Source organism: Paralichthys olivaceus, chromosome 23, assembly GCF_024713975.1.
Source record: "Paralichthys olivaceus isolate ysfri-2021 chromosome 23, ASM2471397v2, whole genome shotgun sequence".
Lineage (NCBI taxonomy): Eukaryota > Metazoa > Chordata > Actinopteri > Pleuronectiformes > Paralichthyidae > Paralichthys > Paralichthys olivaceus.
Genome location: NC_091115.1, coordinates 82,784 through 105,477, shown reverse-complemented (window position 1 = coordinate 105,477; position 22,694 = coordinate 82,784). Strand labels below are relative to the sequence as shown.

Sequence of the window (22,694 nt, the reverse complement as noted above, 5' to 3'; positions counted from 1 at the left end):
ATCTATACATCTATTACAAAAACTTAACAAAATCACAATTGAAGAAAACATTTGATTTTAAGAAGAGTTTGTGAAGTGGGAAAAATATTTTAATTACACAAAGAGAATCAAAAATATACAAATCAATGATTTTAAGATCAGTGACATCATGTGTTCAGTAATCATACATGTAGTCATCATACATGTTCTAATTCTCATGTATGTTAAGTTCAAACCAAACTTTGAATCATCCAGGAAGTGAAGAATCTATAAAATCAAACAAGGGTCAAAAAGATTCTGAGTAGAAACTTAAGAGTTTTTCCTTTGTCACAGAGAAAAGAATTACAAGCAGATGATTATTTCTTCTTCAGGGGTTTTATTTTCTCTTGTTGGTCCACCACGTTACTCCCTGCAGCCTCAGGACGTGGTGTTTTTCCTGTGGGCTGAAGTGCAGGATGGTCAAGATGGCGGTGAGTGTCTGCTGCCTGCCGCTGGCATCCTGCAGCGTCAGGAACTTGTAGACGACGTTCTTCAGGTACTCCATGTTAGCGCCCTCTCTACTCTGGTCTCGGTTCTGCTTGTCGAGTTGTCCTCGCAGCTTTGTGACCTCCTCATCATGTCGTTCTCCATTAGCGATGAGCTTGGCCTGCAGCTGGTGGACGTCCTCCTCCAGCCGGTGTTTTTGCCGTCGTAGGCCCCCAACCTCCACCTCTTTCCTGGCCAGCTGTTCAGCGTACAGCAGCAGTGTGGGCTCAGCTGGCGCGACTCGCTGCAAGGCTTTGCCGACGATGTCACCATCGGACTCAAGCTCTTGCCTATCATCGTTGACCTCGACGCAGTCATTGCTGCGGCCGAGTGCGGCGGCGGCCCTCAGCCTCTCAAGCTCCTGGTCCTTCTCGTCCAGCAGCGCCATGGTCCTCTCCCTCTGTTTATGCAACTCTGCCTCCAGTCGCAGCAGCTCGTCGCGATGTACCGCCTCTGCCCGCTCCACTTCCTGTTTGTGGCTCTGCTGCAGCGCTGCTGCCGCCTGCTGCCGGTCTGCCAGCTCGCAGCAGTGTTGGGCTTTAGCCTCGTCGCTCTGTATCCTCAGGTTGATGTACTTCTCCTTCAGCTCTGACAACTGGTCCCGGACCTCCTCCAGCTCTTTGGCCTGGCAGCCATCTTTGGTGTTCTTGTTCTTCAGCACCACCTGTGCTCGCTGCTTGTAGCGCTCAAACTCGTCCTTCAGCTGCCGCAGCTCCTGCTGGTAAACAAGCATTGATGCTCTGTCGCTGCTCGGCTCTGCCTCGGCTTCTGTCAGGTCCTGGATGTTCTGGTCCGGGTTCCTCTGAGCCGCAAGCAGCAGCAGCTTCTTCACCTTTTCCAGCTTCTCCTTCAGTGCACTGACGTCCAGCTGTGATGTGTCCACACCAAGGTCAGAGGTCGACCTGCTGGAAGCGGCAATGGCCAGCGTTTTGTTCTCAGTGTCAAGCTGCAGGATCCTGTCTCGGAGTCTCTGAGCAGCCTGCTGGTCTCGCTGCCTCGCCTTCTCACAAGAGCCCAGCAGCTCAGACAGCTCAGAGACTCGCTGCTCCAGACCTGCGACCCTGACCTCTGCAGCCTGAGCACGCTCACGAGCACGTTCCTCAGCCTCGCACACCTGAAAATACAGAGACAGTGTTGAGACACTCTGAGGACCAAAATCTGATGAGACCAAAACCTGTCTGAATTGTACCTTCCTTGCCTTAGTGAGGATCAAGTTTGGGTTCAAGTCAGATTTACCTTCCTGGTCTCTATATGGATCTGCTTCTGGAAATGGTTTTTCAGTTCCGTCAGTTCCTGCTGCAGCTTGTCGACTCTGGGATCTGGTTTCTTCTGGTCTGCCTCTGCGACTTGCAGCCTCCTCTTCAGCTCATCTCTTTCCTCCCTCACCTGGTTCAGGTGAGCCTCGGACTCCGCCCCCCGGTCTACAGCCTGTGATGTCATGAGAAGGGTGGCGTTGGCGTCTTGTAGGTGGAGCTCTGCGTCCTGTCGAAGGTCTCGTTCCTGCTGCAGGATCCTCTGCAGCTCTCGCAGCTGCTGGACATGGTCGCCGTGTTCCTGCTCCCGCTCGTGCTGCTGCGTGATGACGCGAGCACGACTTTCGGCCAGCTGCTGGTGAAGGGCACGATGCTCCACCTCCTGCTGTGTCGTCACAGCGACCAGGTGCTCTTGCAGCTCGTCCACCTCCTGCTTCAGCTGACGCTTGTCGGCCTGGAAACTTGCCTCCATCCGAGACTTCTCCTGTGTCACTGTGGCGAGAGCGCTGGTGAGCGTGCTCAGTTGGCTCTTCAGCTGGGCCACTCGTCGGTGCGCCTCTAAGCTTGGGAGGGCCGTGGTGTGTTGCAGAGTCTCTCCTGCTACACTGCTGGTATCAAGCTCTGCTCTCAGAGTCTGTAAGAAGAAATGTCAAAGAGCTCATTGATCACGTTTTGCACCACTCCCACTTTAAACCCACCTTACACCTTCCTTACTCCCGCCTTACTCCCGCCTTATTGCCCTTCTTACTCCCATCTTACTCCCGTCTTAAGTTCAATCATAAAGTGGGATGCAGCATCTTTAGAAACTCTTTAAAACATTCAAACGTACTGATGAGTTGAGTTTTCTTCCCATGTCTCCCTGGTCTTCTTCAGACTGGTCTCCTCTGATGTCAGTGGGTGTGTCCACAGACACTGCTGTGTCCATGCTGTCCTCGCTGTGCAGCGAGCAGCCATCGTCAGTAAGGTCTGGGCCGATGATGGTGTCGTCCTGACTCTGCTGATTCTGGTCCTGGGTCACGGTCAAGACCTTCAGACTGGCCTCTAGAGCCTCCTTCTCCTTCAGCAGACTCTTGTAAGCCTGGACCACGTCCTTGAAGCGGCTCTGGTACTGGACCAGCTGCTTCTTCTGGGACTCGATGGTGTCCAGCAGCTCCTTCCTGCTGGGACCGCCCCCGAAACTCATTCCAAACTTCTCCATGGTCGTCTCCTGGGGCAACCAGTCAGACTGGTTTCACCATCAGCGCCACAACTGGTTCATGGTGAAAACTAAAGAGAGCACAGCCCATCCCATAATATCATAATTCATTCATAGAATCAGTTATTGATAATCATTCATTTATTTTTGCAAAAAGCAGCTTTAATAAAATATTAACTTTTCAAAAAACTGAAATAATCAATATAATAAATATTTAACATGTGGAGCTGGAGTTTTTCTCCCTGGGTAGTGTCTGCAGGTTTGAAGCCTGGAGGTCAAAACTCCGGGATACATTTACAGGAAAAATCTGAAGCTTCAGTAATAATCAATCACGCTCCAGCAATTTATCGATTAATTGACCAGTTGATTGACAGGACAGCAAGTGATAAAAGTATTTTATTTTTCAAATGATCTAACCCTAACCCTTATCTTTAAAAAATAACTTTTACTTCAAACAATAAATCGACCAATAATGCGGCCGCAGACATATTGATTGATTGATTGATTGATAGATTTCAGATGTTAATAAAATGAATAGAAACAGCTTCAGTTTCTGTTAGGTTCCGTTTTTATTCAAATTCAAAAGAGTTTATTGTCATTGCACGGTCGTACTCTGTGCACTAGCACAACGAAATTGTAGCACAGTCCTCGTCCTCGATGCCAAACATACAATTAACAAGACACAAACCACTACACAAATTGAGATAAAAACACAAATTGAGATAAAACACAAATTGAGATAAAAACACAAATTGAGATAAAAACACAAATTGAGGTAAAAACAGCTGCTGCATTGACATTCAGTGAAATGTAATGAATTCATCTAATTCAGTTTCCTGTTCGTCGTCAAGTCAACACGAGTTTTCCGGGTCTCACCTGAAGAAACGTTCCGTCAGTAAACTATTCAGAGAATCTTGTGTAAATAAGGAAAACACGGACACAAGCCGCCGCCATGTTGGACTGAACCGGAGGTGAAGCAGCAGGAGGAGGCGGGAAGTCACGGAGGCGTTCACTGGCATCAAGGATTTTAAAACACCTGTTTTTTTCATCAGATTTTATCTTTATATCCGCCACAGAAATAATAAAGTCAAACAAACAAAACCAATACGTTTAAATTTTATAATGTCAGTTTTCACTGACGGTTGATGAAGATTTGATTTTAATGATTTTAGAGATTCATTTGTTTAACTTTAGGTGAAAAATTAAAACCTTTTTTAAACAATTAGAAGCGGATTTGAGTGACTGTGATTGACTTGAATCGATGGTATCTTATCTATCTGTTGTTCCGTTTTCTAATGTATACATTTTCCAGTGACCGTGAACGTAACACTTTATCTACGTCAATAAAGTTTTTTTCAAAGCGGTGACGTCATTTATTCCGCGTTGGCCTGGACGTGGCACCGAGGAGGAGCTGCGCGCGCCCCGGTTCTTTTCCCGGTCTGCTCCTGGTCTTCTCCCGGTCTTCTCCCGGTCCGCTTCCGGTGTTTTCCACGGCTCCTCCGCAGCTGTTCCCGGACTGACCGGCCGACCTCCGCCCGCTGCCCCCCCGGGACTCTCCAGTAAAATGGGCCTGACCATCTCCACCCTGTTCGCCCGGTTCTTCGGGAAGAAGCAGATGAGGATCTTGATGGGTGAGAGCGGCTAAGCTAACTAGCTCTGATGCTAACCGGCGGAAACCTGCTTCCATTAGTTTCTGTTTTTATGACAAATGTCGTATTTTACCTTGTTACCGGCTCTAAAGTCTGGAAAGAGTCTGAGCTGAACCATAGGGTTAAACAGAAGCTAACTGTTAGCTTCAGAGGCTAACGGACTGCTTGGTTTACCCACCGTCAGTCAAAGTGGGGCGGTGATTGAACAAGTGATGTTTGTTTTGTTTCAGTTGGTTTAGACGCAGCTGGAAAAACTACGATTCTATACAAACTGAAGCTCGGAGAGATCGTCACCACCATCCCAACTATCGGTAAGTAATCAATTATCCCTGATCCACAATCAGTTGTTAGATCCTCTGAAATAAACCAGCTGATCGATCACACTGCTCCAAATATTGATTATTCACTAATTGATAATATTGTAGCTGCTCATCCAACACATCAGTTATTGCTTAATTTGTTTGTAAATATATGTATCTATATATATATAAACAGGCCACTTTATTAGTTACACCTGTTCAATTGCTTGTTAACACAAATAGCTCATCAGCCAATCACATGGTAGCAACTCAATGCATTTAGGCATCTAGGCGACTTGCTGAAGTTCAAACCGAGCATCAGAATGGAAAAGAAAGGGGATTTAAGTGACTTTGGATGTGGCGTGGTTGTTGGTGCCAGACGAGCTGGTGTGAGTAGTTCAAAAACTGTTGATATCAGAGGTCAGAGAAGGATGGGTAGAGTGGTTGGAGATGATAGAAAGGAAACTAACTCAAACAACCACAAGTTAGAACCAAGGTCTGCAGAATACCATCTCTGAACACACAAAACGTGGAACCTTGAAGCAGTTAGGCTACAGCAGCAGAAGACCACACTGGGTGCCACTCCTGTCAGCTAAGAACAACTGAGGCTACAGTTCACAGGCTCACCAGAACTGGACAATAGAAGATTGGAAAAACGTTGCCTGGTCTGATGAGTCTCGATTTCAGCTGCGAGCATCGTTTAAACGTCACGGCTAATTTGAGTATTGTTGCTGACCATGTCCATCCCTTTATGACCACACCCATCTTCTGATGGCTACTTCCAGCAGGAGAATGCACCATGTCACAAAGCTCACATCACTCAGTCTGGTTTCTTGAACATGACAATGAGTTCACTGTGCTCCAGTGGCTTCCACAGTCACCAGATCTCAATCCAATAGAGAACCTTTGGGATGTGGTGGAGCAGCAGATTAGCATCATGGATGTGCAGCCGACAAATCTGCAGCAACTGCGTGATACTATCAGGTCAACATGGACCAAAATCTGTGAGGAATGTTTCCAACACCTTGTTGAATCTATGCTACGAAGAATTAAGGCAGTTCTGAAGGCCAAAGGGTCCAACCCGGTACTAGCAAGGTGTACCTAATAAAGTGGCAGGTGAGTGTATATAAGGATACTTAAAGGTCCAGTGTGTAAGATTTAGGTGAAAGGATCTATTGGCATAAATCCAATGTGGAATATCCTCATGATGTTTTCACTAGTTCATTTCATCTAAATTATATGAATTGTAGTTTTCCTTGCCCCAGAAAAGGCCCTTTATATTTAAATACTTAATATTTAAATACTTTATATTTACATGGAGGGGACCCTCTCTAAGGAGGCCGCCATGTTTTTTACAGTAGTCCAGACTGGACAAACTAAAACCTTTTGAGTTTTTATGACGACTGAAGCTGCCACAGGTTCTTCTTCATGTTTGGAAGGAGAGGGGGAGGGGTGTTCAGCTGCAACATGACACTTCACCACTAGATGTCACAAAATTGTACACACTGAACCTTTAATAGTATCTTTGTACCGTTGTGTATTTTCCTGCCACATGTTCTCCCTCCTCACTCTCTCCAGCTGAGCTGCGTTCACTTAACACGTTAACAACAAACACTGATCAGAACTGAAGTTTGCATCAAGTCATCAGTGTAACCAATCAGATGGAGCAGGATTCGTCTCCATGGTTACCATACCAATATTTGAAGATTTGTTGACATTATTTATCAATTTCAGATGTTTGTTTTTGTCAATTATCAACAACAAACCAACAATCGTATAAAAACAACAAATAGGTGATGTTGGTCTGTTGTCATAGCAACAACACCTTTACAAACAACATGGATGCTTGTGCTAACCCCCTGAAAACAGATGCCCCCTGCTGGTGGATATGATTCTTTAAATCTAAGATGAAAACTAAAACATTTAAAACATTCATTCTTTTTGTAGCGGAAAGTCAACCATATGACGTCATCAACAGCGTGATGACGTCATCAATAGCGTGATGACGTCATCACCCTGTGCCCTGGGTTAGTTCTGTCACATGCTCTAAATACTCGTTGCTAACACAAGGTGGCGTAGGAGAAGCAGAGTATATATATTTATTTCTTGTCTTTTGGATCAAAATGTGAGTTTGTCGAGGAATGATGCATTTTTTTATTTTTACATAATTTCCATTTCAAAACTTTAATCTTTCATTGTGGTTTATTGATGAACATGAGCTTTTAGTTTAGGTTGTACAAATTTAAACATGGAACCAATCAGAACTAAGCAGAACCTCTAATGCTCATCTAACGCTGTGTATCTTCCAGGTTTTAACGTGGAGACGGTCGAGTATAAGAACATCTGTTTCACGGTCTGGGACGTCGGCGGTCAGGACAAGATCCGACCTTTGTGGAGACACTACTTCCAGAACACACAGGTACTGAAGCTGAACCAGAACATAAATCTGAATGTAAACCAGAACCAACCTCTTTTCCAGCGAGGCACTCGAACAGCCGGTCTGGAGCCGGAACCTGATCTTGATGAAGTCTTTGATGTCTCTCGGATGCAATAACAAACTGGGTTATAAACGGTGTCGCAAAATGAACCAACAGCGCCAAGTTCATCTTGGTTTAAAAACCAGAACCCTCCTGCCCCGGTTACTTGATGTTTTAACACTGATTGAAAAAGTGAACCTGATGAGAACGTAGAACAGCCTGATTGTGTCTTTGTGTGTAACCATGTGACCCCTGCAGGGTCTGATCTTCGTGGTGGACAGTAACGACAGAGAGCGAGTACCAGAGTCGGCAGAAGAACTCAACAAGATGGTGAGAAAACATCTACAGATCAAAATTATTCATTTGTCTGATTAATAACTCTGATCATTATTTATTCATTAGTTGATCAGGAATCAATTCGTCACATCAGATTAATGTTTTCCTCTGCATGTAAAATTATCAGCAGCTTCTCGTGATCCATGACATCATCAGTCACATGATTGTCTCTCTGTAGATCCAGGAGGACGAGTTGAAGGATGCGGTTCTTCTGGTGTTTGCGAACAAACAGGATCTTCCAAATGCGATGAGTGTCACTGAACTGACTGACAAACTGGGTCTGAACAGCCTCCGCCGAACTGTAAGAATCAATATGGGTTAATATATGTTGTTTGTATCTGACCGTGACTTTTTGTGATCGTTAAAAGACGTCCTGGAGTATTATCGTGTTTTGTAACGACAATGACAAGATGGTCAAGATTAAAATTTCTATCGTTCGGTTTAATTTGATGTTACTTCAGATATTGATTTATTGATTTTGATTGATTAAATTTTTTTTATTTTCTACTTAAACATTTCAGTATCTGATCGATTTTTGTATTTATGTCATGATCACATGACACAGGTCGTCAACATGATGACATCACAATTAGAAGAAGAAGAATTACTTTTATTGTCACGTTCACACTTTTACATGCATACATGAAATTGTTCTCCGCATTTAACCCATCCAGTTGGCACCTGTTTAAACATGCATGGAAACACACATTGACAGATGCCATGTACACACATATACTGGAGCGCTGGGCTGCTGTTGCCAAGCGCCCGGGGAGCAGATGTTGGGGGGGGGGGTGCCTTGCTCAAGGGCACCTCGGTCGTGGCGAGCGGGAGTGGGAAGAACTGCCAACCTTCCGGTTATTGGACGACCTACTCTACCGCTGAGCCACGGCCGCCACAATTAAAGGTTCAGTGTGTAAAATTCATGTGAAAGGGATCTATTGGCAGAAATTAAATATAACATAATCCTAGTGATGTTTGTTTCATCAAAATTGTACCAATTGTTGTTTTCTTTACCTTAGAATGGACCTTATGGAATGGAATTTATATTTAAATACTTTATATTTACATCAGCAGTGGGTCCTCTCTACGGAAGCTGCCATGTTTTTACAGTAGCCCAGACTGGACAAACTGAACCTTCTGATCTTTTATGACAACTGAAGGCCATCACGGGTTCTCTTTCATGTTTGGAAGGGCAGGCTGAGGCAAGGAGTATTCAGCTGCAACATTCAACGTCACCACTAGATGTCACTAAATTCTACACATTGATCCTTTAAGTCATTTGTCAAAGAATAAAACTTGTTCAGTTTATAAACATTTCTTTTATATCAGTCGAAAAGAGACGGCATTTGTTTTTGATAAAAGTTGAAAAAAAAATCTGCTAAATAAGATGCAAGACAAAAACAAAGCTTTTATGATTTAACAGATTTTTTTTAATCGCCAGATGTCTTTAATATTGCCTTCACATTAAGAGTGTGATACTAATATGAGGTTTTTCGGTGAATGTAACAGCTGTTTGTTTTGTTGTCTTGTCAGTGGCACATTCAGGCGACCTGCGCCACGCAGGGGACGGGTCTGTACGAGGGTCTGGACTGGTTGTCCAATGAGCTGTCAAAACGCTAAACCACCTAACGGGAAATTGGAAGTGACCATGTACGAATGGAGGACGAGCGTTTCACAGACTGTTTTTGTTTTTTAATTTATAAATGTGTCGTCTGTAAGAGGAAGTGATGTCATGGACTCTGAGCTCACCTTCATTTCCTGCTCTTCTCTTCTGTTCTTCCTGCAGATGTTTGTTCGATCTGTCTTTCTTTTAATCCGCATGTTTTAACTGATTCATGTGACTGATTGGATCGGGAGGGGCGGGGCTAACGACAGGTGACAGTTACCTGTGGGGGCGGGGCTACCAACAGGTGACGGTGACCTGTCGTGTGATGACTCATTCCACAGAGCCGACCCTGAACGCCTCATCATTCCTAATTAATGTGAAGAAGAAGCAGAGATGATGCAATAAAGTTGTTTTTCTTCACCTGTTCCCAGATATTTATTTTTATCTAAATAGTCAAGAAAGTTTTAGTGAATATTTTTTATCATATAGCAAGTTTTTTTCTTTGTAACAATTTGTGAAAAATCTTTAAGACAAAAGTGTTTTTTAAGGTTTGAAGTGAAGGATGCAGATTCTTGTGTTGATGTCTAATGACGTAAAATATATTTTAAGTTCAATGAGATAATGTTTTTATGATTAGTTATAAAGTAAAAATTAAATAAGGTTACAATCATGTTTTAATCCGATGTTTTCACAATAAACAAAGTTAATATTTGATAGGGTGAAAACTATTTTATTAAAATGTTAAATCAGGAAACTTTGTCGTTGACACTAATGTTTATGTGCGATTCATCTATTTCAACACAAGAAGTGAAGTAACATACGATGGAAAAAAACTGCAGTAAATGTTGCTTTTTGTGATTTCTAGACTTATGTCTCTACTTACTTTTTATTTGAGATTCAAAAACGATTCAATAGCAGTTCAAAAGATTCAGAAACAACACATTACATTTAATGCTTTATCTGCGAGGTTTCAAAATAAAAGCATGTATTCTGCTGTGCCTGTGATGTGGGTACTTTTATTGTGAACAGGCCGGTATCGGATGTGGCGGCATATTCCGGTATATGTCCCAGTGCTGTCCCCGGTGTCTTCAGTGTCTCCACAGACGAACCAGCAACATGTCCTCAGACCCGTGCTCGTTCTCGTGCTCGTCCCGATGCATCACCAGACACCTGAACGTCACCTTCCACGTGGACTTCGACAGACACGTGATCAGAGCTCAGGTGTCTCTCACCGTCGAGGCGCTGCAGGACCGACTGTCTGTGCTGGTACGTTACCGGAGCACCTGCCTGTTAGCATCATGCTAACGCTCCATTCAATCTGAACGGGCTGAGTTTCAGTTTTACTTTACATTATGATTTATTCGCTACATTTACATAGTGTTACAATTACAAACTATGTTAAAACACTATTATATATACACACACACACATGTATAAGATAAAATTAGTCTCTAAATATTAAATGTGAAGTTTTATATAAATTCATTTCGTCGTTGCGATCCAGTTGAAGTCACTATTTTTTAAATGCAGTCGTTCAGTTCAAATAACATTTGTTATGTTTCAACAAGGAAGTTTTCAAATTAAATGACTCAGTTCATCTTCTTCAAACGTGATTATTAATTGATTATTGATTGATCAGTGACTTTTCTCTAACACATTTAAACTGAGAGTTGGAGAAACTTCAGATGCTCTGTTACATGATGGTTTATTAGTCTGATTAGGCATAATAATTATTAATCTGAACAAAGTTATTAATTATTGGTCTGATATTCAGACCTCAGTGTATCTGTGTGGTTGTGGACTTAGATCAGTTTTCACTTGAGATAAGAGTGAAATTCTGATTTAATACCTTAACAATTTGTGTTAATAATTATTTCCAGAATTTATCTTTTAGAGTTATTGTGTCAAAGTACAAGTCTGTGACTTTCTCACGGAATATCTTTTATTATTGATTATTTATTTTCAGGCAAGAAAATCTTATATCAAAATGATTTTGAAGTTTAGTTTGAGGCACGCAAGACTTTAGACTCGTTATCGTGTTTGTGTGAAGACGAACTTTGAGCTGAGATGTAATGAGTTAGTAAAAGTGACTACAGGTGAGTCTCAGCAGATGTTCATTAGTGATTGTAAGTTTTTTCTGTCGCAGACTCTAGACACCAGAGACCTGACGATCGTGTCCGTGTCGGCCAATGGACAAGCAGCTGGCTTCAGTCTGGGCCCCAAACACAGCTTCAAGGGGGCGCCGCTGGACATCACTCTGCCCTTTGACCTCTCAAGGTGACTTCACCTGTCGGACCCACTTCTTCTTTTCTCTCTGTGTAACATGTTGTGACTGTGTTGTGTTTTTGCTCTGGACCAATCAGAGGGCAGCATGTGATCGTGGAAGTGACCTATGAGACGTCTCCATCTGCGATGGCTCTGCAGTGGCTCACACCTGAACAGACTGCTGGGAAAAAACACCCGTACCTGTTCAGTCAGTGTCAGGTGAACGCTCGCTTCCTATTATTCACACAGGTGTTCACACACAGATGTTTAAACAGACAGATGTTTAAACAGACAGATGTTCACACAGATGTTTAAACAGACAGATGATCACACAGATGTTTAAACAGACAGATGTTTAAACAGACAGATGTTCACACAGATGTTTAAACAGACAGATGTTTAAACAGACAGATGATCACACAGATGTTTAAACAGACAGATGTTCACACAGATGTTCACACAGATGTTTAAACAGACAGATGTTCACACAGATGTTTAAACAGACAGATGTTTAAACAGACAGATGATCACACAGATGTTTAAACAGACAGATATTCACACAGATGTTTAAACAGACAGATGTTCACACAGATGTTCACACAGATGTTTAAACAGACAGATGTTTAAACAGACAGATATTCACACAGATGTTTAAACAGACAGATGATCACACAGATGTTTAAACAGCCAGATGTTCACACAGATGTTTAAACAGCCAGATGTTCACACAGATGTTTAAACAGACAGATGATCACACAGATGTTTAAACAGACAGATGATCACACAGATGTTCACACACAGATGTTTAAACAGACAGATGATCACACAGATGTTCACACAGATGTTTAAACAGACAGATGATCACACAGATGTTTAAACAGCCAGATATTCACACAGATGTTTAAACAGACAGGTGTTCACACAGATGTTTAAACAGACAGGTGTTCACACAGATGTTTAAACAGACAGGTGTTCACACAGATGTTTAAACAGACAGGTGTTCACACAGATGTTTAAACAGACAGGTGTTCACACAGATGTTTAAACAGACAGATGTTTAAACAGACAGATATTCACACAGATGTTTAAACAGACAGATGATCACACAGATGTTTAAACAGCCAGATGTTCACACAGATGTTTAAACAGCCAGATGTTCACACAGATGTTTAAACAGACAGATGATCACACAGATGTTTAAACAGACAGATGATCACACAGATGTTCACACACAGATGTTTAAACAGACAGATGATCACACAGATGTTCACACAGATGTTTAAACAGACAGATGATCACACAGATGTTTAAACAGACAGATGTTCACACAGATGTTTAAACAGCCAGATGTTCACACAGATGTTTAAACAGACAGGTGTTCACACAGATGTTCACACACAGATGTTTAAACAGACAGATGTTTAAACAGACAGATGATCACACAGATGTTTAAACAGACAGATGTTCACACAGATGTTTAAACAGCCAGATGTTCACACAGATGTTTAAACAGACAGATGATCACACAGATGTTCACACACAGATGTTTAAACAGATAGATGTTTGTGAGTTTCTTCATCTCAGTGTTTGTTTCACTGATGAAGACGATGACAACATGTCCTTCCTCTTTTTCTTTCTCCTTCTTCTTTTCTCGTTCTTCCTCTTTTCTTACCCTTGTCTAAGGGAAACTTGTTGTTCCAAGTCTCTGCTGTGATGCGTTCATTGTCCTGGTTCACAATCAGATCTTTAACCATCTGTGAATTCACATTAAATCATTATAATTGTTTTTCACTTTAACATTTTTGTTTAAATAACATTTTGTTATTTTTTTTTATTTGGGACCTGATTTGTCCTCATGAGCCTCTGTTGCCCTCTTTATGTCTCACAGGCTCATCATTGCAGGAGTATAGTCCCATGTCAGGACAGTCCAGCTGTCAAACACACCTACTATGCTCAGGTAACACATACCTGACCAACCAGTGTCTTCCAACACAGGTGTGTCTCTGTCCACGTCAGGTGTTTGTACCCATTTCTCAGGTGTGTCTCTGTCCTCATCAGGTGTCTGTACCTAAGGACCTGGTTGCTGTGATGAGTGCACTGAGAGATGGACAGGAAGTTGATCCTCAGGACAACAATCGTATCATCTACAGGTTCAGACAGCCGGTCAGTTTCTCTTCTACAACCTGAAGTGTCTTTCTTACTGACTGACATTAAAAGCAACATTAACGTTAAAGTTATTATCACGTCTGTCCTCAGGTGGCCATGCCGTCCTACCTGATAGCAATCGTGGTTGGAGATCTAGAGAGCAGGTAATCTACCGCTCACCTGTTGAATGATGTCATCATGTAACCCTGAGCAAGTCAAAGAGTGTATCTTTGTTCTGATTGGTCGACAGAGTAATTGGTCCAAGGTCTAGAGTGTGGTCAGAGAAAGAGTTTGTTGATAAGGCAGCGTCTGAGTTTTCTGAGGTGAGTACACATGAAGTATACATGTTCCTGGTTAATGATGAAGTATACTTGTTCCTGTGTGATTTACTTATTCGTGTTCCTGTGCCCGTCAGACGGAGGCCATGTTGATTACTGCGGAGGATCTGGCTGGACCATATGTTTGGGGTCAGTACGACATCCTGGTTCTTCCACCATCTTTCCCATACGGAGGAATGGAGAACCCGTGTCTGACCTTTGCCACTCCGACACTGCTGGTACATGCACATACTAGCACGTCACATGACCCATATAAATGTATCATGGGACCTCTGATCACATAATTGTCTCTTTACAGGCTGGAGATAAATCTCTGTCCAACGTGAGTGAAACCTGACACTGTTCACTTGTTCAGCTTCGTGTGTGTGAATGTTAGTGTGTTCATCACATGTTGTTCTTCACGTCAGGTGATCGCTCATGAGATCTCGCACAGCTGGACCGGGAACCTGGTGACCAACAAGACCTGGGAACACTTCTGGTAAACACACACATGAGCTCGACTTGACGTCCTTGGAATAAACACAAACACGGTGATGATGATGCTCTTGTCGTGTGTCCAGGTTGAACGAGGGTCACACGGTGTACCTGGAGAGGATGATTGGCAGGCGTCTGGAGGGGGAACAGTTCCGACAGTTTAAGGCGATGGGCGGCTGGAAGGATCTGCAGGACTCTGTGAGAGCATGAACGCTGTTGTCGATTTTAAACCTGTGCTTATGAAGTTGCATCTTTTCACCTGAACGTGTCGTTCCTCAGGTGAACACATTTGGGGTCAACAACCCTCTCACTAACTTGGTTCCCAGTCTCCAGGACGTCGACCCTGACGATGCCTTCTCCTCTGTTCCTTACGAGAAAGGCTTTGCTCTGCTGTATTACCTGGAGGAGCTGATGGGTGGTCCAGGTAACACGTCTACATCACACACAATCATGTATGTGATTAACGTGTTTCTTTACCTTTTAAATGTTTCTTTTTTCAGAGGAATTCATGGGCTTTGTAAAGTCGTACATTCAGCTGTTCGCCTACAGCAGTGTGACGACAGACGACTGGAAGAACTACCTGTTCACATACTTTAAAGACAAGGTGAGAACGAGCAGCTCAGGTGAACGAAACACCCAAATAGGTTTTCAGGTGTCAAACTGCAGGGGGAGCCGTCTGTCTTGTTTTGAGTCCCTCAGAGTCAGGAAGTGACGGCTTCCAAAGTCTCCGTGTGGAGTTTTCAGAGAACCTGAATTTCTTCAATTCTTAGTATGGTGTCCAACATGACGGCAGAATTGGACATTATCTACCAACAGCGAAGCTAGTTGACCCTCTTTCTTGCCAGATCCCAGGTATAGCTAGTAGTAAACAAGGAAGTGCAGTCCCACGTTCATACCTGGTCCCTGCACACATTCTCCACTCAGTTTTGTTTTTATACATCCCAATGTTTGCGCTAAAAGTGGCATTTGCAAAAAGATGGGCCAGGTCTCTAAAGTGCCACACCCTTATCCTTTCAATAGGGCATGAATCCTTGCCAGCCAGCCTCCCCCATTAGCTTGTGGCAGGGCAGTCTGGTCAGCTCTGGGGACCCATGAATGATTTGATGTATAGAATGTAATTAATGTTAATTATGCAATGTTATGTACTATGTATGTTGGTCAGCTAGCAGCTACCAAGCTGGCTAGAGTGGCTGTCCTGTTCACAGGCTCGGCCTCCGCGTCATACAGCCCCTCTACCTCCTGGGCTCAGCCTCAGTGTGCTGTCGGGCTTTGACCTGATATTGTGATGATATACTGGTATTTAAATAGTGAAATACATTAGTAAAATGGGCAGTGTCGCATATCGTCCCCTCTTAAAGAAATATCCACGCACCTTGAAAACTTGGGGATCGTTCCCCGTTCATATGGAACATGTACTGAGTGGAGAGATAGTCTCTTCACTTCGAGAACCACGGTTACAACTGAGAGTTCTGCAGCAGTTTTAGAGATGTTCTCTGTTGTTGGTCTCAGGTTGACGTCCTGAACAAGGTGGACTGGAATGCCTGGATGTTCACTCCTGGGATGCCTCCTGTCAAACCTCAGTAAGTTGATCCTGTCAGTCCATCCTCAGGTCTCATTAAACCTGATCAGATTATTGATCAGTTCATTGATCGCTTTGTTTCAGGTATGACACCACACTGGCTGACGCCTGCATTGCTCTGAGTCAGAGGTGGATCAAGGTGAGACCTGGACTTGACAAGGACTAGTTTTTTTAGGAAGAGTTTTTAAACGCTTATGTGTCTCTTCTCCCCCTAAAGGCCAAAGATCTGAACAGCTTCACAGAGAACGACCTGAAGACAATGTCGTCTCATCAGCTGATCGAGTTCCTGTCTCTCCTGCTTCAGGAGGTAAAACCTGTCAGTCCAATACACTGCACTGTAATCCACTTCACTGGACTTTATTCCACTTCGCTGCACTGTAATCCACTTCACTGGACTTTATTCCACTTCGCTGCACTGTAATCCACTTCACTGGACTTTATTCCACTTCGCTGCACTGTAATCCACTTCAGTCCACTTCAGTCCACCTGTGTGTCTCTGCAGGATCCTCTTCCTCTGACTCACCTGAAGAAGATGCAGGAGGTTTATGATCTGAACGCCTGTTTGAACGCAGAGATCCGCTTCAGGTGAGAACTTGAGACCTGAAAACTGCTAAGTCATTTCAAACCGTCGCTCGTCCTGATTGGCTGCCACATCTCCGCAGGTGGCTGAGGTTGTGTGTTCGGTCTAAGTGGGAGGAGGCGGTTCCCATGGCGCTGAAGATGGCGACAGAACAGGGCAGAATGAAGTTCACAAGACCGTTGTTCAGGTATGATTCAGTTTGAAGATTTTCTCACGTGACCGATTGATGAAATTATTAATTATCACTAATTAAATCAACATGTTTAACTTTCAGAGAGGTTTTTAACTTTGAAAAGTTCAGCGATGAAGCCGTCCGAGTGTTTGTTGCTCATCGAGCGGAGATGCACTCGGTCACTTCTGGACTCGTCGCCAAAGACCTGAAGGTTGACGTCCTGAAATCCACCAGTCTGTAAAAACCAATCAGGAAGCAGCATTTCTACACATTAACCAATCAGAGCTCTTCTCTCACCAATCACTGTTTTTCTCTCAGATTTAATCGATGATTTGTTTTTCAGATTTTCTAAAGAAATAAAATCTATCTGATGTGATCTCAGTTGTTTTTGTCATAATCATGGTTTCTGATGACTGTTTGAGTAAGTTTCTCAACTGAAGTCAGTTTCTCTGCAGGTTCTTCTTCTTCTTCTTCTTCTTCTTCTTCTTCTTCTTTTTCTTCCTCTTTTTCTTCTTCCTCTTTCTATCAACGTTCAGAAGTCAAGTTTCACCATAAGAGGATTTCACCTGAACCAACAGGAAGTCACACATCACACGAGGAAGAAGAGACTGAAGACAAATATTCTCAAGTTTGTTCAGTTTGTTTTGTCTTTTGTGAAACTTTTTTAAACTTATGTGAAGAAAAGTCAGAATCTCAATATGAAAACATGCCATTTGTGTAAATATACATATTTAAACGTACGCATATATACACACATGCATATACATGTGTATTTACGTACAATTCAATTTTATTTATATAGCGCCAAATCATAACATATTATCTTAAAGCTCTTTGCATTGAAAAAAACAGTTCAACAATGAGCAGCTCTGACGACTGAGAGAGACAAAACTCTTAAACTAGAAGAAAGAGAGGGGGAGAGAGATGGAGAGAGATGGAGAGGGTGGGAGAGAGAGCTTCCCTCATTATGTTAATTATCACAAAAATATAAGAATAAATAATAATTGATATAATTTTAACAGCTGAATTTACCTGAAGGATAATTAGAGGGAATAATTAACCAGTAAGTTAATGCGTTAGTATAGATGGGTTCTACCTAAATTACTATAATATTTTATTACTTTCATAATTATTGATTTTTGTAAACATTACATATATTTTTTAACTTAATAAAGAGACTGTTTTTACTAATTGATCCATTACTCCTAAAGGATGATGGGATTTTTATATAAAGCTTCCTTTTTATTTTAATAATTCTCCTCTCATGCCCACCCAAACTTAAACAGTGGTAAGAAAACACACAAATGTACCCCTCCAGAATCTCCACTATGACTTAGACTCCTAACCCAACCTATCCTAATCTTAACCAGTTAATACTTAACCTTAATCCTAACCAGTTTATCCTTACTCCTAATCCTAACCATAACCAGTTAATCCTAATCCTAACCCTTACCAGTTTATCATTTACCATTACCTTAACCCTAACCAGTTAACACTAATCCTAACCAGTTAATCCTTAACCATTACCTTAACCCTAACCAGTTAACCCTAATCCTAACCAGTTAATCCTTACTCCTAAGCCTAACCCTAACCAGTTTATCTTTAACAAAAACAGGAGTCTTTTCAGTCTTAGAAGTAGATTATAGAACTAAATTTACTTGGACTTCCTCGGGTGAGGGTGTGTACTGATAAGGGGTCCACTACTGATGACAATCTGATTTAAGGGGATATGTGAGAGTGGAGAGCTTTGATGGTGTGCGTCGGCCATTTCATTGCATTTAACCTCTATCTAACCACAGAATCAATAGACGGTGTGGGGAGGTTAATGGGATTCGAGATACCCAAACCCCCCAACCCAAAACCAGTGTGGGTGATTCTTTTTGTTTTGTAGCCCCCCTTTCTCTACTTTTCATAAGGTCTACTTAGCTCAGTTGGTAGAGCGAGAGCCTTGCAGCCTCAGGGGTTGGGGTTCTTCTTTGTGTCCCCTGACTATCCATCTCGTTCCTAGCTAAAGATATGGCTGCACAAAAATACACCCGAAAAAAAACCATGACAAAAAACAATTGCACTATTTTTATTATATTTTATTTTTGCTTTTATCTAAAAAAAATCTACAGTTAAATGAACAGTTTGCTTTATTTTACATCTGACATCACTTTTACTTTGTTCAAACATTAATTAACTGTGGAAACTGAAGATGCTTCAGTTTTTGAAGAAACTTCAGATGATTCGTCCATTTTCTTTCCAAACACTGTTTCCATGATACAGGCTTTAAACTGATGAATAAAAAATCAAAGATCAGTTACTTCATAGACAAAGAGCAGGAGAAAAGAAAAGACAAAACATTACATACATTTCAAACATTTAAAATATAAGACATTAAAAGTTGTTCTCATTGCAGAAGAATGAAGGATGACGTTCTCACTTGGCCAAACAGAAGATTTGATATTTCTCACCTTTCTTTTTTATCTGTCTGTCCACCTGTCTTTTTCTTTCCTTTTTACCCGTCTGTCTCCTGCTTGTGTTACTTTAGCCATGACCTGTGTGTTTAAAGGTGAAATGTAATATTTGACTCACCTGCTTGTTCATGAAGACGTAGATTAACGGGTTGTAGACACAAGAGCTCTTGGAGAAAAATGCCGGGATGGTGACGAGTCGATAGTCTTTGTTTGTGTCTGAAGAGTGAGCGAAGTAAAGAGCAGCGAGAGCATATGGACCATAACAGGTGATGAAGGAACCGACCATCACGATAATCATCCTCGATACTTCCTTCTCTGCCTTCTGAGTCGAGACTGACTCCGTCTGCTGAGCTGCGACCTAAACACAACAGAAAGCAAAATCAATGTTTGTCTGTTAGTTTAAACCCTTGAGACCCATCATCTCGTTTTCAAGGGGGGGGGGGGGGGGGGGGGATATACTACAATCATCAGAACATAAGAGAGGGAGAGACAGCATGAAAACCAAACAAACACACACCCTACCACTTACACATGAAAACAACAAAAATAAAACAAAAGAGAAAACACAGGGATATATATATATATATGTGTGTGTGTGTGTCTATTTACATATATGTGCTTATGCATACAAATACACATTTATATATAAATCATGTTAAACATAGTTCACTGACAAAGCAACTGAAGACATTCTATTTACATGTTAACTCTTAAATCAATATTACTCCTACAATCATCTTTATCAATAGAGAATAAATAAGTGCATCAACAACTGTGTTTTACTAAAATGTTAAATGTTCTGTTTTATCTAGAGATGAAAATGTTTAACGACAAATACTGATTGATTGGTTGATTGGTTGAACTCACAGCTCTCAGGGAGCTCAGTAACTGAGAGTAGGAGAAGATGATGATGCTGAGTGGGAGGATGAAGCACGTCACCATCAAGAAGTTTGTGTAGCTGCTGCAGTGAAACTCCTCGTTGTGTGTGTACCAATCAGGACCACAGGAGCAACCCAGACCTTCAGGGATGTACCTGAGCACACACACACACACACACACACACGACCCGTTCAGGTGCTTCATGTTAAACACAGCACTTTGAGATGACACCTCACTCTCATACCTGCTCCATCCAAAGAAAGGTGGAATGGCACAGCTGATCCCCATGAACCAGGTGAAGGCGACAGCACCTGCTGCGTGATTACTTCCAAACTTAAAGGCTCCGAATGGTTTACAAATGACCAGGTATCTTTCAAAAGAGAGAACAGCCAAAGACCACGACGTGACCAGACCTGAAGAGGAGTTTATTCAAGACGGAAACATTACGTTTACAGAGTTAAGAGAACTTTGACCTGTTGCTGACAGGGAATAAAATAAAACATAAAACTTCAGATTTGATTTACCTGCTATCGAGCCCATGGCAGATTCCAGTGCACACAATGTGGGACCCAGGAAGTAGTAACCCTTCATGGTGGAGACAAACACCTGACTCACTGAGAAGACCACAAAGATTAATCCTGCGAAGCAGATGTTGACGAGGATGTAGTTGAGAGGGACTCGGAGCTTCTTATACTTGAGTGTCACAAGAAGAACAATGAAGTTTAAAGGAGTGCCAGCGAACAGGACGGAGCCCATGAAGATGGTTTGCAGGTGAAAAGCCCATTGAGGTGCCAGGTAATACTGGGGCCCATCAAAGGGACTCACATTAGAAACGTTCTCATACAGGTGGAAGTGTTTCCCCATCATGAACCTGAGCTTTCTAACACTAGGACGATTCCATCCTCTTTATAAACCCTCATAAACCACTTACTCCAAAGATTTAGCTGCAAGGACTTTTGTAAAGTTTTAGGATTAAGACCGTCACATTTCACCTTTGTCCGAATAAGGTTAATCTGATTACAAGCCGAGCAGTCGCTGTCAAAACACGCAGAGATCAGCCAGAGTTTATATGTAGTTTAAATAAAAACAGAGTTAACATGTAGATTGGATGGATGGATGTATGGATGATGGATGGATATGATGAACATGATTGAATATTTCCCTCAGTGACCAGCTTCAGTTGCCTTGACGACAGTTTCATCAGACGCTCACACACTGCATGTTAGTGGGTTGTGTTCGACTGATTGATCCCATGTTAAAGTGAACAGAGTTAAACCATTAAACCTATTAACAAACTCATTATTTTAACCTGTTAAACTGTTTAACCTCCTCACAACTAAAATCTTCATTAAATAATTAAACTCCTATTTACTCGTTATTTAGCGCCTCGCTCAGAAAACTCTTCATCTTCTCTTCACTTTTTTCTAGATATAATCAACAGAAGTGAATCTTGAATAAAACAATGAATGGGGTCTCCCTGAATAAAAAATAAAATATCAAGTCCATTTAAAAACATTTTCTGATAATTGACTTCAGTTTATTAAAATGTGAAAACAATTACATGAACATCTCGTTTAAAGACTTTTTAAACGAGACAGCAGGAGAACAGATTAGAATCTTGAGTCCATGTGCACCGTCACTTTTAATCCGGATGTTACAGATTTAATCCGGATGTGAGCCTCAGATTTACCTGAGCAGGTTTTATTCTAAATGGAACTGAACAGATTTTCTTCGTCTTCAATAATCCTTCAAACGTCAGATAAAACAGAGAAAGACTGAGATTAAATCCAATAACCCACAGATTATTAACTTTAACCCTTTAACCTCATCTAATCTGACCCGACAACTTCAACTCAACTGGTTTAACCTGGTCTGGAACCAAAGAGCGTTAATCTGAGCAAGATAAACACACTCGTCCTTTAAAAGGCTGCTCCACTCCTCCACTCCTCCTCTCCTCCACTCCTCCTCTCCTCCACTCCTCCACTCCTCCACTCCTCCTCTCCTCCACTCCTTCACTCTTCCACTCCTCTACTCCTCCACTCCTTCACTCCTTCTTCCACTCTTCTACTTCTCTACTCCTTCACTCTTCCACTCCTCTACTCCTCCACTCCTTCACTCCTTCTTCCACTCTTCTACTTCTCTACTCCTTCACTCTTCCACTCCTCCACTCCTTCACTCCTTCACTCTTCACTCCTCCTCTCTTCCTCTCTTCTACTCCTCCAATACTCCTCTCCTCCCCTTCTTCACTTTTCCACTCTTCTACTCCTCCACTCCTTCACTCCTTCACTCCTTCACTCCTTCACTCTTCCACTCCTCTACTCCTCCACTCCTTCACTCCTTCTTCCACTCTTCTACTTCTCTACTCCTTCACTCCTTCACTCTTCCACTCCTCCACTCCTTCACTCCTTCACTCTTCACTCCTCCTCTCTTCCTCTCTTCTACTCCTCCAATACTCCTCTCCTGTATTACTTTTCTTCCTCACTT

At 42.3% G+C, this 22,694-nt stretch overlaps 4 protein-coding genes across 4 annotated transcripts; 2 read left to right on the top strand and 2 right to left on the bottom strand.

Moving 5' to 3' along the window:
- Positions 1–67: 67 nt before the first annotated feature.
- gcc1 (GRIP and coiled-coil domain containing 1) lies at positions 68–3,966 on the bottom strand. The gene is made up of 4 exons (XM_020106176.2): positions 3,829–3,966; positions 2,587–3,023; positions 1,741–2,391; positions 68–1,618 (listed from the first exon to the last, which is right to left on the bottom strand). The coding sequence occupies exons 2-4, from the start codon at positions 2,953–2,955 to the stop codon at positions 356–358; spliced, it is 2,283 nt and encodes a 760-aa protein (XP_019961735.1). The 5' UTR covers positions 2,956–3,023; positions 3,829–3,966; the 3' UTR covers positions 68–355.
- On the top strand, positions 3,182–9,739 carry LOC109641657 (ADP-ribosylation factor 4). Its single transcript, XM_020106178.2, has 6 exons — positions 3,182–4,583; positions 4,832–4,912; positions 7,210–7,319; positions 7,636–7,707; positions 7,892–8,014; positions 9,247–9,739. Exons 1-6 carry the CDS (start codon positions 4,517–4,519, stop codon positions 9,331–9,333), a joined length of 540 nt encoding a protein of 179 aa, XP_019961737.1. The 5' UTR covers positions 3,182–4,516; the 3' UTR covers positions 9,334–9,739.
- A 604-nt stretch (positions 9,740–10,343) lies between these two features.
- Positions 10,344–17,248, top strand: lta4h (leukotriene A4 hydrolase). Its single transcript, XM_069519840.1, has 19 exons — positions 10,344–10,585; positions 11,466–11,596; positions 11,683–11,803; positions 13,473–13,541; positions 13,643–13,747; positions 13,841–13,893; positions 13,980–14,052; positions 14,145–14,285; positions 14,366–14,389; positions 14,475–14,545; positions 14,628–14,739; positions 14,821–14,965; positions 15,042–15,145; positions 16,051–16,121; positions 16,205–16,259; positions 16,338–16,427; positions 16,623–16,705; positions 16,783–16,887; positions 16,975–17,248. Exons 1-19 carry the CDS (start codon positions 10,382–10,384, stop codon positions 17,111–17,113), a joined length of 1,896 nt encoding a protein of 631 aa, XP_069375941.1. The 5' UTR covers positions 10,344–10,381; the 3' UTR covers positions 17,114–17,248.
- Positions 17,249–18,940: 1,692 nt separating this feature from the next.
- On the bottom strand, positions 18,941–21,132 carry opn1sw1 (opsin 1 (cone pigments), short-wave-sensitive 1). The gene is made up of 5 exons (XM_020106179.2): positions 20,735–21,132; positions 20,455–20,623; positions 20,199–20,364; positions 19,450–19,689; positions 18,941–19,148 (listed from the first exon to the last, which is right to left on the bottom strand). The coding sequence occupies exons 1-5, from the start codon at positions 21,075–21,077 to the stop codon at positions 19,047–19,049; spliced, it is 1,020 nt and encodes a 339-aa protein (XP_019961738.1). The 5' UTR covers positions 21,078–21,132; the 3' UTR covers positions 18,941–19,046.
- Positions 21,133–22,694: the final 1,562 nt, after the last annotated feature.

Coding starts and splice junctions, on each gene's coding strand:
- gcc1 (XM_020106176.2), bottom strand. CDS start 2,955: ATGGAGAAGTTTGGAATGAGTTTCGGGGGCGGTCCCAGCAGGAAGGAG. Junction 2,392..2,586: donor GAAGAAAACTCAACTCATCA/GTACGTTTGAAT, acceptor TTCTTCTTACAG/ACTCTGAGAGCAGAGCTTGA. Junction 1,619..1,740: donor TCCATATAGAGACCAGGAAG/GTAAATCTGACT, acceptor CTGTATTTTCAG/GTGTGCGAGGCTGAGGAACG.
- lta4h (XM_069519840.1), top strand. CDS start 10,382: ATGTCCCAGTGCTGTCCCCGGTGTCTTCAGTGTCTCCACAGACGAACC. Junction 14,966..15,041: donor GGAGCTGATGGGTGGTCCAG/GTAACACGTCTA, acceptor TTCTTTTTTCAG/AGGAATTCATGGGCTTTGTA. Junction 16,428..16,622: donor TGTCTCTCCTGCTTCAGGAG/GTAAAACCTGTC, acceptor GTGTCTCTGCAG/GATCCTCTTCCTCTGACTCA.
- LOC109641657 (XM_020106178.2), top strand. CDS start 4,517: ATGGGCCTGACCATCTCCACCCTGTTCGCCCGGTTCTTCGGGAAGAAG. Junction 4,584..4,831: donor GCAGATGAGGATCTTGATGG/GTGAGAGCGGCT, acceptor GTTTTGTTTCAG/TTGGTTTAGACGCAGCTGGA. Junction 7,708..7,891: donor CAGAAGAACTCAACAAGATG/GTGAGAAAACAT, acceptor GTCTCTCTGTAG/ATCCAGGAGGACGAGTTGAA.
- opn1sw1 (XM_020106179.2), bottom strand. CDS start 21,077: ATGATGGGGAAACACTTCCACCTGTATGAGAACGTTTCTAATGTGAGT. Junction 20,624..20,734: donor TGCCATGGGCTCGATAGCAG/GTAAATCAAATC, acceptor ACTCCTCTTCAG/GTCTGGTCACGTCGTGGTCT. Junction 20,365..20,454: donor CCTTTCTTTGGATGGAGCAG/GTATGAGAGTGA, acceptor GTGTGTGCTCAG/GTACATCCCTGAAGGTCTGG.